Source organism: Spermophilus citellus, assembly GCF_964194105.1.
Source record: "Spermophilus citellus genome assembly, chromosome: 16".
Lineage (NCBI taxonomy): Eukaryota > Metazoa > Chordata > Mammalia > Rodentia > Sciuridae > Spermophilus > Spermophilus citellus.
The window spans coordinates 74,649,221-74,664,219 of NC_138196.1; the positions used below are offsets into that span (position 1 = coordinate 74,649,221).

Genomic DNA, 14,999 nt, shown 5'->3' on the forward strand with positions numbered 1-14,999 from the left:
ACAGAAACAGTTTTGGATGCTACCTCCACTCTCTTTCCATAGTTATATCCTAACTTACAGCAACAAGTTAACAATTATGAGGACATTGTGCTGTTTTTCACACCAAGTGTGAGAGCAGTGGGTTGCTCAGGGCAGTCAAACAGGAAGCCTGCAGTGCTAGCCCATGTATACAACAACCTCCTTAGAGTTTCCCAGCCAACCTCCCATCTAAGTCACTTCTAATTCCCAACCAACAGAAACTATTGTTATTTTGAGCCATAGAGTCGTGGGATCATTTGTCATGAAGCAGTACGTAACTAACAACACTGCATATTTTTTACTTTTCTTGGCTGTGGACTTATCCCTGATTCAATCTGTTGTCTGACTCCACTCCTGGTATATTTATTCTTTTCAGTTGCTCCCATGGTCATCTTGAAGCTTCTGGAGCCTCAGCCCTGCCCATCAGGACTGTCTGCAGGACTGGCTGCCCTTGGTCCCTGCTGTGTAGCTCTCATGCCTGGCTCTCCCTTCATGATGATCCTTACTGGGATGACTTTGACCTTTTTCTCATTAGCCCATCTCCCATCTTCTCTTTCTTGATTTACTCCTCATTTTGGTGGAAAAAAAGGGTATGAAAGATAAATTTTTTTCAGACTTTGCATAAAATTCTTTTTTTCTATCATCAGGATAGTTTGACTGGGTATAGAATTATAAGCTGGACATAATTTCTTTTAGGATTTCAAAGACACTGCTTCATAGTCTTCTGGTGCTGTTGTGAAATCTGAAGCCACTCTGATTTCTGTCCTTTGTGTGTGGCCTATTTTTTATTTTCTTTATATGAGTTTATAGGATTGTGTTCGTCCTGAAGTTGTATAATCTTATAATGATGTATCTGTTTTATCCATTGTACTAAGTAGGAGAGTTATAATTTTGCAATTTATAATCTTTAGTTCTAGGATTAAAAAAAAATCATTGCTGGGCAGAATGGTGCACACCTGTAATCCCAGCAACTTGGGAGGCTGAGGCAGAAACTTCAGCATTTTAGCAACACCCTGTCTCAAAAATCAAAAAATAAATAAATAAAAAGGATTGTCATGTAGCTCAGTGTTAAAGTGCCCTTGGGTTCAATCCCTAGTACAAAAACAAAACAAAACAAAAAAAAATAAAACAGTAACACCCCAAACACCCAAAAACAAATTAAAAAAAATTGTCATGTCTTCTCCATTTTGTTTTTTACTTTTTCAAATTTTTTTACTTTTTTAATTTTTTAAAATTTTTTAATTGTAGATGGACACAATACCTTTGTTTATTTGTTTTTATGTGGTGTTGAGGATCAAACCTGGTGCCTCACATGTGCTAGGCAAGCGCTCTACCAGAGAGCTACCACCCCAGCCCCTGTTTCTGACTTTTGATATTGTTTTAATTTTGATGGTGATCCTACTTGGCCGGTCCTCTTTGTTTCTCAACATTTCACCTTCTACTACTTTCATTTTCTAAATGAAAAAAATGAGTTTAATTCATTTCTATCAGATTTTAAAAAATCATGACTTTAATCCCAACGAGATGGATTCAATTCAGTGCATTAGGCAAAAGAAATCCATTTGCTAATAAAAAAGCATTTGGTCAGTCTTATATTGTAACCCAACCTAATAACCACCACCATAATGCCTTGGAATGCCAAGGCTGAAGTTTTCACATGTTTTTTACTATATATTATTTTTTAAATTTTACTATCAGACCTTTAATTTCTAAGAGTTCTATTTAATTTTCAGAATGTCCCTTTCTTCTTTTATGGTATCCTGTTTTTATTTCACAGATGTCTTATCTAAGGATCTTAATAACAGCTTAAAAAGAAGTTTCTTCTCTTTTTATAGTCTCAGTTTCTCTCCAAGTTGTTTTTTTTATTATTTAATCTTTTTTTTATATTAAATGCTTTCTGAGGGTGTACAGCACTTCTTGGTTGCCTGCTCACATATAAGACTGGGTGATGAAAGAAATCTAACTAGCAACTGTGAGCACATGAATAAAGCTGGTCTGTTGTGTAGAGTGGTCTGGCCAAACACTTTGGGAGCAACTCCCTGATGTCAGTCTCTTCCTAGTCTTTTCTCCTGGCAGGTAAAATTCCTTAGAGAAGATTCTACCTAATCTCTTGCCTTGGGAATAAAAGCCCAGCAAAGTGTTCTGGGAGCTCAGCAAGTGGAAGATTTTGTGTGTGTGTGTTGGGGGAGGGGAAGGGCTGTGTCTTGGAAATTCATGCCATAGTCACTTCATCCTCATGACTTCACCATGGTAGTCCTACCATCATCTGCGCTTCTCTCAGAGGTAGGTCCCTGTTTTGTGGGTCTGAAGCTTATAAAATTTTGCAGGTCTCTTTAAAGAAAAAGAATACAAGGGCTGAGGTTATAGCTCAGTGGCAGAGTGCCTGCCTAGTGTTCATGGGGTCCTGGGTTCAATCTCCAGTACTGCAAAAAAATAAATAAAAAGAGTGCCAAATAATAAATAGAAAAATAGATATTAAGATGAAAATTTAAATGGATAAAAAAGCTTAACAAATAATCTTTAAAAGTGAACAAATGACACAAACATCAGAAAGTCAAAAATAACCTATTATTATTATTAATCATCTGCCTGACACACCTCTATATTTTTACCCCTACATTTTTTGCTGCAGTGTTTTATTGCCTCTGCATGTGACAGAGCTGGTAGCATAATTTTCTTGAGTGAAAAGAAAGATAATTCAGTCTTTCCTCTACTATGGTTGATTGAAATTTGTTTTCCACTACTGACAGTTTAGAAAAGCTTTTTTTTCTAGCTTACTGGTAATGTATAAATATAAATTTTGGGATTGTTGTAAAATTTAGGAAAATCTCATGTTTCTTTCACAAACAAACTATAAGATTTCAGGGCACATTTCAAGATTTTTTGTACAGTGACTAATCTTCAATGCTCTCTATTAATGACAGTAACCAGTTTGTCATTGATGTCCTTGTAGGAGGGCATATCATGAGTTCTATTATCTTTGTTATGTCTTTCATGTTAAATCTACCAGAAATTTCAATGTTTTATCAGTGTGTTCATATGATCTGCTCCTCCTCTTCATTAACTGCATTATCAAACAATCATCACTCTTACTTAAAATTGATCTTATTCTCTTAATGGATTAGTAGCTTTTGGTACCATTTGAAAAATGCTGTTATGCTTTGCTTGATTTCAGACTGATTTCTACTGATTTAAATGCTCACCTTTATCACTTGTACTTCATTCACTTTACAACTTGTATTCCATTTTTAAAGTTTTCTTTATTTTGTACTAAGGATTGAACTCAGGGGCACTGTACCACTGAGCTACATCCCTGGCCCTTTTAATTTTATTTTGAGATAGGGTCTTGCTAAATTGCTGAGACTGGCCTCAAACTTGGGATCATCTGTCCTCAGTCTCCTTAGTCATTGGGATAACAGGTGTGCATCACACACGTGGCTGTATTCCATTTTAAAATCCAATTTTTTAGTTTTTAAATAAATTTAAAGATACTAAAAAAGGTATCCTTCGTATAGTTCTAACTCTCTTGAGTCAGCAATTTCTCACTTGTTTTATTAAAAATTTCTGCTAGGTGCAGTGGTGCATGCCTATAGTTCCAGTGACTTGTGCCAGTACCACAATATATTAATTACTGTAGCTTTAAGGTAAGTTTTAATACTGGGGAGTGATTCCTTTAACTTTGTAGTTCTTTGTTGAAATTATTTTGACTCTTCTGTGTTCCTTCCATTTACATATTAATTTAATTTTTAAAAAATATTTAAATCTTCACTCAATTCACAAATTATTTTGAGTGCATGAATACCAGTTGTTTTAATACTATTTAAAAAATACCTTTGATCCAGGTGGGATGGCACACGCCTATAATCCCAGTGGCTCAGGAGGCTGAGGCACGAGGATTTTGGGTTCAAAGCAAGCCTCAGCAATGGCAAGGTACTAAGCAACTCAATGAGACCCTGTCTCTAATTAAAAATTAAAAATAGGGCTTGGGATGTGGCTCAGTAGTTGAGTGCCCCTGAATTAAATCCCTGGTAACCTCTGCCCCCAAAACAAAGCAAAACAAACAAAAAAACTTTGAAAAACCATTTTATCAGTGTTAAATACTTCTACTATTCCATATCATAAACCAACCTACTCTTTTGCCAATAACATAGATTATTTAGATTTATAAAAGATCCTAATACCTAGTAGAATGAATCCCTCCTTTCTAGGTAATTTCTGGGCTATTTTCTTTTGTAATTCAAGGAAAAAAGACCATACAGCTTTACAAATATTAGGCTTACTCATTTAAGAATATAATATTTCTTTCTGCTTATTTAAGTCTTTTTATTATGTCCCTTGGTTTTAAGGTTTTTTTCATACAGGTCTCTACATTTATTTTATTAAATATTAAGATCCCAAAGTAACACCTATATGTAAAACTTTTAGCTCTACACATCTTAGATGCAGTCCATGGAATTTTAATCCCTATCTATGTTAGGGACATTCCACAGAATTTTTTTATTTTAAGGACTTCTATTCATTTTATCTTGCTGGTACATTTGCCCTGACACCAGCTACCATACCTCCATGCTTGACCTATACAGTCCAAGAAGTCCAAGAACAAAGATTGCATTTCTGCTTTTCAGTATGCATGTAGGTGACCAGTTTTCTCTCCTATGACCCATCACTGTGATAAACTGTGCAAATATACTTCCCAATATCAAGCCATCCTTTCATTATTGAAGTGACTCTGCTTGGCAAAGGGTACAGGCTAATTAACTTTGAGGTGTCTATGTCTTGCTTTCTGATTATGATACCTAGTTCCTCAAGGGCAGGGAATGAATATAATGCTTCTTTGTGACCCTGGCAAAGCACTTGTACTAGGCACAGTGCTACTGCCAGTCTTTTCATGGATCAATAATTAATCAATATTTATCAAAGACCACTTTTGTGCCAAGCACTGTGCTAGGTTCTACAGACATCAGGATGAACAAGACAGACTTAATGATTTCATGGAGATTACAGTTACTACAGTTTATGCACATAGAAAGCACTGAATAATTAAATGAATGAGTAAAATAAGTGCATTGCTCTAGGGCCTTGAAAAACACCAAACTGTGATTTAAAGTTCCTGAAAAAAGCTACTCTTAGATAAGGCTATATAAAGAGCCAACAAAAGTAACATCCATGTCTTTGGCCTCCTAATCCCCATGTGATCAAACCCCAGCCAGCTGGGTTGAGGAACAGCACATGTAGCGGAGACCAAGAAAACAGAGCTGGCCTCCGCCTTCAAAAGTAAAGCCTGGACAAGTTCTTGGAGCATGGGTCAACAGGAAATGTTTTAAAGAGGATATATGAAGGGAGAGGAGTCTCCTGGGTTTATTCAGAGGCTGCCAGACACATCTCACTGTCAGACACATCGCCAGACAACTGGAGTAGGTGCCCTGATGGAAAGAGCAGGTTCTCTGCCAGGGAAATGAAGTGAAGTGAGAGGTGGCATGGAGAAGGCAGGAGGAAAGAGCAACCCAACTACACTTTACCAGGCTCCACGTCTCTCCTGCCCTGTTGTTCAAGTCATGCTGGCATGTGGGACTCCCTAGGAAATAGCTGCTGCTTCTGATGGCTGCCGCAAGAGTGACAGCATAGCAGTATCTCCAGGCACTGCTGGGTCACACGGGTCACTGCTCATGGTCCTCAAGGGCAGGGAGGACCATGAGGCTGCAGGACTTTTGCTCCTCCTTCTCCCAGCTTTCCTCAGTGTTCTCCCTGTGGCACTGGGCAGGGCAGGTGGGGGTAAGCAGAGGTCCAGTGAGAAGATGGGGCTTGCTCCCCAGAGAATCTCTAGGAGAAATCAGGAGGGTTCTGGTCTCTATGCCTCCAGAGTAGGAGTCCTTCTTGGTTCTGCTTGCTTTTCCAGAAACATCAGCACCAGAGGGCAGGAGAAGGGATATTTTAGTCTCAGCAACAAAGTGGAGAAAACAGTTCTCTCAGCCCCTAATATGCCCCACCTCAGGAAAGGAAAAAAGTTCAGTGTATACAGAGGGAAAGGGGGGAAAAGATTCTATTTTCTTTCACAATAAAGAAAAGTCAACAGGATGTTCTCCAAAGCTACAAATATACTTTTTCAAACAGTAAATATCTCTATTAGCAGCATGATGCCAGTTGGCTAATTCTGTCTGTCTCAGTAAAACCTTTCCAAAAAACGCTCCTGCTCTTGTGTAATGTCTATTTACAAAAACAGCTCTTTTGCATTTTCAATTTGCTGGGTTTCTCAATCTTTTGTTTCCTCACCCCCTCTACTGCAGAGGCAGAGACAAGAGGCAGACCCAGATGGCAGTTGGGTGGGGATCCCCGGGTCACCCCGGCAGATCTCTCCATCCCTGCCTTCTTGGGAGAGTCCTCCACTCCCATTACAAAGAAGAGTGGAGCGAGGCTAAGAGCTCGACATGCTTCCCTGTCTTCACTTGGCTTCCAGAATTTGTTTCTAGTGAATGTGAGTCTGGTCTCGGCCTGGGGTGGAAAGAGCCCTGAAGTGACTCAGTCTCCTCCGCCCGGTACCCTTCTGATATCTCTGGCTGGGCAAGAGATGCACAGTGCTGGGGGAGGTAAGGGAGGTGAGAAGGGAGGGAGGGCTGAGCAAGAGTGGGCGGTGGTTGATAGTGGCTGAAATCCTGGCTCCCCAGGGAGTGGTCTGGGCCTGAGTCACTGTCTCAGCAAGAGCAGGAAGGTGGGCGAAAGGCAGCAGCTTCTACAGGCTACAAGGACCGGCCCTCCCCCCCCCCCCCCCCCCCCCCCGTCCTTCTGTGGCTCTGTCCTCGGGGTGCCACCTGTTCTGGTCTCAGGCCCTATGAGGCTGCCACCTTAAAAATCTGAAAGAGAAAGCAGGAGGGCCAGGGCCAGGCAGGGCTTATGTAGTCATCTGGCTCCGGTGGAACAGCTGCTTGTTGGATCCATCCTCTCCAGATGAAGGGCCAGCTGGCCGCAATGCCAAGGGCCAGGGAAAGTTCAGTCTGAGCGAAGACATAAGAGACCCCCTCAGAGGGGCAGTGACCTGAGCTGAAACCATTCATCTCAGTGTCCATGACCACAGCTTCTGGCCTAATTAACTGGATCCAAAACCAGAGCACATGGAACATGACCCTGACCTGCCATCAGTCCAAGGAGGGGTGCGTGTGTGTTTAAAAATAAAAGGCATGACTCTGTGACTTGGCTGACTTGTTACTGTGACCAGAACAATCCTTGGGCTCAGCTGTGATCCCTTCTTCCCCATGGCTCCCCAGGATGCCCTCTGAAAAGCAGACAGAATGAATCACACGATGTTAGGTCATGTGAGAGTCAGGGGACATTCTAATTAAAGTGACCATTTATTGAGCATCTACTATTGCCAGATCCTATGCTTCTGATACATCAGTTCACTTGAAGTGGTCCCCTCCTATACTTCACTGGATGAAGATGGACTCCAGAGCCATAGTGCTGGGGTTAAAATCTTAGCTCTGCTGATCACTGGCTTGAGACTTACGACAAGTTCCCTCGCCTTACCAGGTTACAGGTTCCTTGTCTATGAAGTGGGATGAAAATCTACTTAATTCTACAAGGTCTCTGTGAAGGTTAAGAGTTTCATGCTTAAAACAGCACCCAAGCTTGCAGTAAGTGGTCTGTAAGGATTTGCTGTGAGGGTGGGGGAGGGTATTTTGGTGAGGAAGATCACACCACTGCCCAGAAGGGGTGACTGCACTGAGCCACAAAGAGATAAGTATACTGCAGTGAATGGTTAGGAAATCTGAAACTATTTCTTCTGTTTTAAGGACAAGCAGCTGTCCCATTCCATAATGCATCATAACCAGGCTCAAGTTATACAACTGTTTAAACCTGAGTGGTGACTTCCTCCTGAACAGTGGAAGAATTTGTGACAGAAGTGTGAAGGCAGGGCTGGGGATGTGGCTCAAGCGGTAGTGCGCTCGCCTGGCATGCGTGCAGCCCGGGTTCGATCCTCAGCACCACATACCAACAAAGATGTTGTGTCCACCGAGAACTAAAAAATAAATATTAAAAATTCTCTCTCTCTCTCTCTCTCTCTCCTCTCTCACTCTCTCTTAAAAAAAAAAAAAAGAAGTGTAAAGGCAGCAACACCTGGAGGACAAGAAATTCAGGGAGGCAGGAGACTCTTAGTATCTGACAGACAAGTTGTCACCTATTCTAATCTGAGGGGTAGGAAATGGGTTTCCCCATTTTATAAGAAGAAAACATAAGGCATTCGGAGCTGACAGCCTTGTTCTGCTTACTCAGCAAGCAAGAGAGAGAGCTCAGATGGCCTCATTTCCACCCATAGGCTCACAGTGCCCAGGTGGAACTCTGAGAGCACCAGACCAGCAGTGCCACTTCTAAGGCATTCTCTCTAATCTCACTCTCACTTCAGTCTCCTACCCCCAGGAACTGATGAAGAGCTCCCACACTACCCTTTCCCTCTTCTCTGCTGAAAGTTTGGCCCTTGGGAAGCAGGAGGTAAAAGGAGCAGGGCTGAGGATGGAAACAGATTTTTGGTCCCTCCATATATCATCCCGGGCCCTGGCCAGAGGGCAACCTTTCTCATGCGATGGAAAGTGAGGTCTGCCCTGGTGATGATCAAAAAAATAAAAAAGTATGAAATACTGCAAACATTCAAAAAGTTATAGAGAATATATACTAACTATTCATGGATCTACCAAATGGCTTTGTCAAATTCAAACTTTAAGCCATACTTGCTTCAGGTCTTATCTTTAAGCAATAGAGTCAGAACTTCAATGAGACTGAACATCTTTGTATGGGTTTTTGTCCCTATGGTTTTCTTTTCTGGAAAGTGTTGGATAAATGTTCTTTACAACTACCCCTCTGGATTTCTCATTTTAACCCTGCAAAAGCAACCAAACTAACAACACTATCTTTAGCTAGCTGGAATCAAAAGCTAGCTTCTAGTTTGAATAGGTATTTTTCTAACTGGGGTCCATGCAGAACAGTATCACAAAGCTTCCGCCCGCCCCCCCCCCCCCAAGTGCTGGTTTTTGAAGCCAGGGCACATAGATCACTTAGTCTACCTACATCATTCCATTATATACACATATCAAAGGTAGTCATAAAAGCAACTGAGGTGAGTTGTTCTTTAAAACACACAAAAAAGAACATACCAGGGTATATTGCACATATACTGAAATGCATGCATGTGAGTTATAATGTCCAAAGATATTTCTAACAGCAAGTGTGCTCAAAATTTTTTGGAAGTTTTGGTCCAAGTTGGCCTCCCTGGCTCCTTTCTTTCTCTTTTCTGAGCTGTCCCACAGGCTACTGCCAAATAATCTGAATAAATCATTTCTTTTGTTAAGCCACTTTCCTGCTCAAGAACCTTCAATTTTCCAAAGGCCAGGCTCAATTTCAATTTCTCAGCATGGCACTGAAAGCACTATAAATGTGCCCCAAGCTAAGAATGCCAATTCTCACCAATGAAGCCTCTGCTCAACCATTATTCACTGCACCCAAACTAGCCTCCTGACTGTCTGCGTCAAATACTCTCAATACATCTCTCTGCACACACCTTTTCCATGCCATTCTGGTAGCCAGATCCCTCTCTCATTCGCCATGGAAACGGTATGTGCTTGATAAATCACAGTCCAGTTAAAATTCTATCTCCCGCTTGAAGTCCTTCTTGTTGAAACCATGCTGACATTCAGTGATCAGATGTCCTTCCTTGGACTCCCTAGCACTTTGCAGACACTGGCTGAAGACAGGGTCTGACTCATAATCTTTCAAATGCCTCCCCAGCACTTAACAGAGACCTCTGAATACTGTAAATGTTTAATAAGCATTAAAATAGCAAATATTTGTTGAGAATCATCTACATGCATCACATTACACAGATGCTCCTCAACATATGATGGGATTACACCCTAATAAACCCACTGTTAAGATAAAAAGATCTTGAATGAGAAATGCATTTACTACACCTAACCTACAGAACATCCCACCTTAGCAACACAATCCGCAGTAGAATATCAGTTGTTTACCCTCAGGACTGCAGGGTGGATTGGGAGCTGCAGACCAAACCTGAGGAATACCCAAATTTAAGGGGCAAACTAGAGTCTATATTCAGAAAGGGATTACATCTGCAGACAGACTCCATTCTTTTAACTCTGCCATTAGGACAGCAGACTGTGTGCTTGGGTTATCTATTTCATGCTACACAGAGAAAGGTTGATGGGCCACAGTGAGCAACCAAACCAGAACCTGAACACAGCACTCTACCTCCCAAACTTTTCTGTACTTCCTCTAATTTCCTTCTTTCTCAAACTACCAGACCCCTAGATATAGGAAGAGTTCCTCCCATGTTCTTTCTTGTCATAAGATCATCTAGGTATATGGTTCCAGGGAAGGCTACTATTCCTGGAGACAGCTAAATTAGATTAAGATCATTACACTTAATTCTCTCACCATTCCATAATAAAGACAAACATACAAAAGTAGAGAGAAGAGGAAGGGAGAGAGAGAGGAAGGAAAAGAGAAAAGGGGGGAGAGGGAGGGGAAAGCATTTGGCTTGGGGTCAAGATGTGAATCAGTGATCTAAGATGTGAATATTGAATGCTTTCTTCCTGGTAAGAGAGATCACTGAGTTGTCTTGCTGAAAGGCAAATGGGTAGATAATGCAGTAAGGCAGCAGGTACCCACTAAATAAACTGGGTGGGCGGGCTGCCTGCACAGAGGAAGCAGAGAACAAAACCTTCTCAATCTTCACGTAAAGTCCACAGTGTGCATAGGGCATCAATATTGGACATTTCTCACTGTGACATTTTGAAAGCCCAGCCTATAACAGAACAATGGTTACCCTTTGGGGACCATGGGCCATGTGCCCCTAGGCCTTATTTAACTATGGCTGGCATAGCCCATGTACTTGGTGAACTTGACCTTGGGCATCAGCCTCCCATGATGTCTCTACGTCACTCTGGTCTCTTCCCCTACTGAGAATTCCAGTCTCAGATGAATGGATGGATTCATTCTGGGAGCAGGAAAACCACTCTGGGAATGAATCAGAAGCACCCAGCCCTGGTCTCCTTGCCAGCCATTGAGCTAGGAACTGAGTGTAATTGTGTGCCCAGGCGCCGGTGCTGGTCCCCTCACATGGAGAGAGGGTCAGGGTCCACGCAAGATATGACGTCGGCACCCTCTAAGGAGGAAAAGAAAGGAATCTCAGCTTTGAGGGACAAAGCACCCTTTTGGTTGTGACCCTCAGTCCAAGGAGGTACCAAGATGTGCATATACTGGTAAATTAGTTCTACTTCACAAAAATCTCAGCTCCTGTTTGTTAGACAGCCGCCAATTTCAATTCTCTCCAACCTCATGGACTTTAGGAAATGGGGGGCCAGTTTTTCAGATTAGAAACTTTCTGCAAGACAAGAGGAAACAACTTGCCTCAGCTCACCCAGAGAATAATTTACCTTCAGTGGTCTCTGTTCTACTGTTCTTCCAATTAGAGAAGAAAAGATGAATTCAGTTTTTTAATTTGTAAGTGCCAATCAAAACAACATAAAGCATCTGACTTTCTGCTTCTTACTTAAAAAATCTGGCAAGAGAACTCCAAAGATTCAGGATGCAGAGGACAAGATAATACCTTATCATACTTATAAGGCTTAGGGGCACAAAGGATAACCATTGTTCTGGGGTAGGCTGGGCTTTGAAAGAAATTTCTCTAAGGGAACTGAAGAAAGGGAACTTTGCCCATCACTAGCCAGGTTATAACAAGAAAAGTTACCTTTTTAGGGTTCAGCCCCTGTTGGCCTCCTGCAGAAAAATACGGAGGGAAAAGGAGCAGCTCCAGCTGGGGCTTATCAGGGGATTTCTCCAGGCTTCCCTCTCTTGCTGCTGACTGTCTGACATTTGCCCATCAATCTTGGGCTAAGAAGCAGGTGGAGGAGGGGTCAGAAATGGTTTGAATATTATATTAGAGAGCTAGCCTGGACACTGATTGACATCAGCTGCTTGTGGCCAGGGGTCGGTCTCTGCTGATGGCCGAACATCAGAGGTCAAAATCCTTCCTGAAGGATAATCTACTATTTTCATTTATTCATAACTGATTATCATGCACTCACTTTGCACAAACAAGTTAGACTCTGAGCATGTTCCCTACGTTAGTGTGACTGGGTTTTAATTCATCTTGCACATTTCTGGGAGTCAAATTATTCATACAAGTGCCTTAGAGGTGGATCTCCTGAGGTTCAGATGTTGTGAATATACAGGTTCTGGGGCCTGATGGCAAGGAAAGAGCCCTCACAAGGCAGCCTCTAAGGAAGCTCCATGGTTGTCTCCTGGGGACGTAAATAATCCAGACCCAGTAACAGGGACTGCGAACTGAATCTTACAAAATAAATCAATCACTAAACATTATGAAGTGTCTACCATGACCCAAATATCACAGAACTCTGCGGCAACTGGAGTTGTGACTCCACTACTCTGAAGATTCCTTGGCATCTATTCTCATGGTTTCAGTTTCCTTAAGGTTCAAAGCCTCTATTTTAGAGGGAGAGTAGTGGGTCATGGCCCCGGAAAAGACTTAAACCTAGTCCAATCCCACACTGGGCAGGTGAATGTAGATTGTCATTCTGGCCCCTTCCAAAGGAAATTCACTTTTGAAGACGGTAAAGTGATGCAAAAACCAGTTATCTGAAGGCGAGTAGTTATCTGAAGGCGAGTCACTAATCTGAGGCAGGCGGGCGGCGGTGGAGAGATGTTCTCGGGGGCCAAAGAAGACACCAACTCTACTTCAACAGATAATTAATGAAAGAGAGAACAAGGAAGTCCCTCACTCAAGGAGATGGGAGGAAACGGGTCCGGCTCCTTGGAAGAGACAGAGTAGGAAACAGGATCAGACGCGGGGTCCCAGGCTAAGGGCATCCTCCGGCCCGTATCCCTGGGAGTCCTGCGTAGAGCAGGCGGCTCTCCAGGAACGACCCCGGAGCTGGGGCTCTCGGGCCGGCTCTGGGGTGAGGGGTCGGTGCAGGAAGGGCGGGTGCCGGGACTCCAAAGTGACGCACAGGCCAGACGCACGGCGGGCTGCGGCTCCAGCCATCCCCTGCGGCCCCGGCCTCACTCACCAGCTCATGGTCCCGAACCTGGGCCGCCCGCCGGGGTCCTCCGCCGCAACTCGGTCCTCTGGGATCACTTCCGGATTCAGACAGTCTCCAGGAAGTGACGCAATCACGCCCCCTCTGCCCGGAAGAGGCAGGCAGGAGGGCGGGGCCCGGCGGGTTAACCCTTTGGCCGCCGCGTGTTGGCCGCGGAGTTTCCCTTGCTGGCGACTCTCCTGCCCAGGCTTGGGATTCTGAGGCTCGGCCTGCCGCCGAGGCAGGAGGACCTCTGGAGGCGTTTTCAGCCGTCAACACCGACTCACAAAATTCTCTTCCGCTTCCCAATAAGGGTCCTTAACGGGCTCATCACCTGTCTTAAGGTTTCTAGTCCTGAGACTGGGGAGCATTGTCCATGGGGAAAGGATCCATTGGAGACACAGTGTGAGGGAGACTCAATTTGCCCTGTACTCTTCCAGTTTTTAAATGTTATATTCTGCACATGCATTGCGTGTTACAATAAATAGATCTTTCCCTCCTTCAGGGTGGTCCAGGGCTCAAATGCAAATAGAATAGGTGCTTTGCGGGCTGAAATATTCTGTAGATCTACTCAACAAGACTCTGAGTAAGGATTGCTCCCAAGCTGCTGGTCCTTCCCTTCGGTGGTCTCCTCTACAGGACCCAATGATGTGAATGGTCCCACTCTTTCTATGCCTTCATTTAATAAATATTAACTGAGCTCCTGCAATTTTGCAGGATCTTTCAAATCTTAAGGATACAGCCACACAAAAGAAGTTTTGATCCTGCCCTCTGCCCTCCCAGAGCTGCTTTCTTGCAGAAGGAAGTAAACAGGCAGTTACAGTAATAATACAGGAAGGGATATAACAAGACTAGGGCAGCCTGTAAGGGGACCCCTAAGTCTCATGTGGGGCAATAGTGAAGGTTTCCAGGAGGAGCCATTGTGGAAACCAAGCTCTGAAGGTGGAATCAGGCCAGCTGAATCTGAGATGAAGGGTGTGGAGGGCACACAGAGGGAACTTGCCATAGCTAAGAAGAGGACTGAGGACCAGTAAGCAATTGACTTGCCTCAGGTCTCCCAAAGTCAGACTTTAGGGCCTCAGTCCCTCATAAGCTGCCTGGGATTCTGGGATGAATTTTATTTCTCAACCCAAACAGCTCCCTCTCTAAGGAGAGAGAAGAGCTGGCAGTGATGTCCATGCTGGCCCCCACAAAGACCTGCTTTCTGAAATTCTTCAAATGACCCTCAACTGTTTCATAAGCTGCCTGGGGAGCAACCAAGGCAGTGATCTAGACAATAAGAGATAAATGATTTGTTCTGACATACTAGGGTGCAGTAGAGGGCTCAGAGTGTGGGACATAGGGGCAAGTCTCTAATTTGTGTTTTCTGTTTCTACTCAAAAGGGTTCACAGTTTAATTCAAACAAGTTTTCTAGTGAAAGGTGGCTCCCCAAGCACATCACACAGATCAGCTTCATCACCGTGTTATTCAGGAAATGGGCCAACATGAACACTAGAACAGCCTTGGAGAGAAAAGAAGTCCCCAAAGGGCAGCCTGGGTAGAGAGCATGGGTGGAGAATGGTCAGTCCTTGCAGCCTTGCAGAAGATTTAATGGATGGAAGGGGTGCTGTGTGTTTTTGAGTCTCCTGGTGCTTTAGCACCTGTGGATGACTCCCCCACCTACATCCTCCCTTCTCCCATATTCTGTCTTCCTCAGGGATTCTGCAATGATAAATATTTCCAAAAATGTTAGCCTGCCATATATCAAGGGAAGTCTGTTTCAGGGATGGGAGTGGAGGTAACAGACACATCTTGTAGGATGAGAATGAATGGGTTCTGGACTAAAAGACTGGAGGATACCAAGGCTCTAGTTCCATATTTGACAACATGACTGACCTCAG

General features: G+C 43.4%; 1 protein-coding gene across 5 annotated transcripts in view; it reads right to left on the bottom strand.

Moving 5' to 3' along the window:
* Window positions 1–13,201, bottom strand: part of BIN3 (bridging integrator 3) — a 37,383-nt gene extending 24,182 nt beyond the window's left edge. For 4 of the 5 annotated variants that reach the window (XM_081269408.1, XM_081269404.1, XM_081269406.1 and 1 more), the window contains exon 1: window positions 13,110–13,190. Coding sequence is in view for 1 of the 5 variants with exons in the window: in XM_081269405.1 (XP_081125531.1) it covers window positions 13,110–13,117 (8 nt within the window). In the remaining 4 variants the exon portion in view is untranslated. Of the gene's footprint in view, window positions 1–13,109 lie in introns of all 5 variants that reach the window. The other variant, XM_081269405.1, reaches the window with a different exon arrangement.
* Between the last annotated feature and the right edge of the window lie 1,798 nt (window positions 13,202–14,999).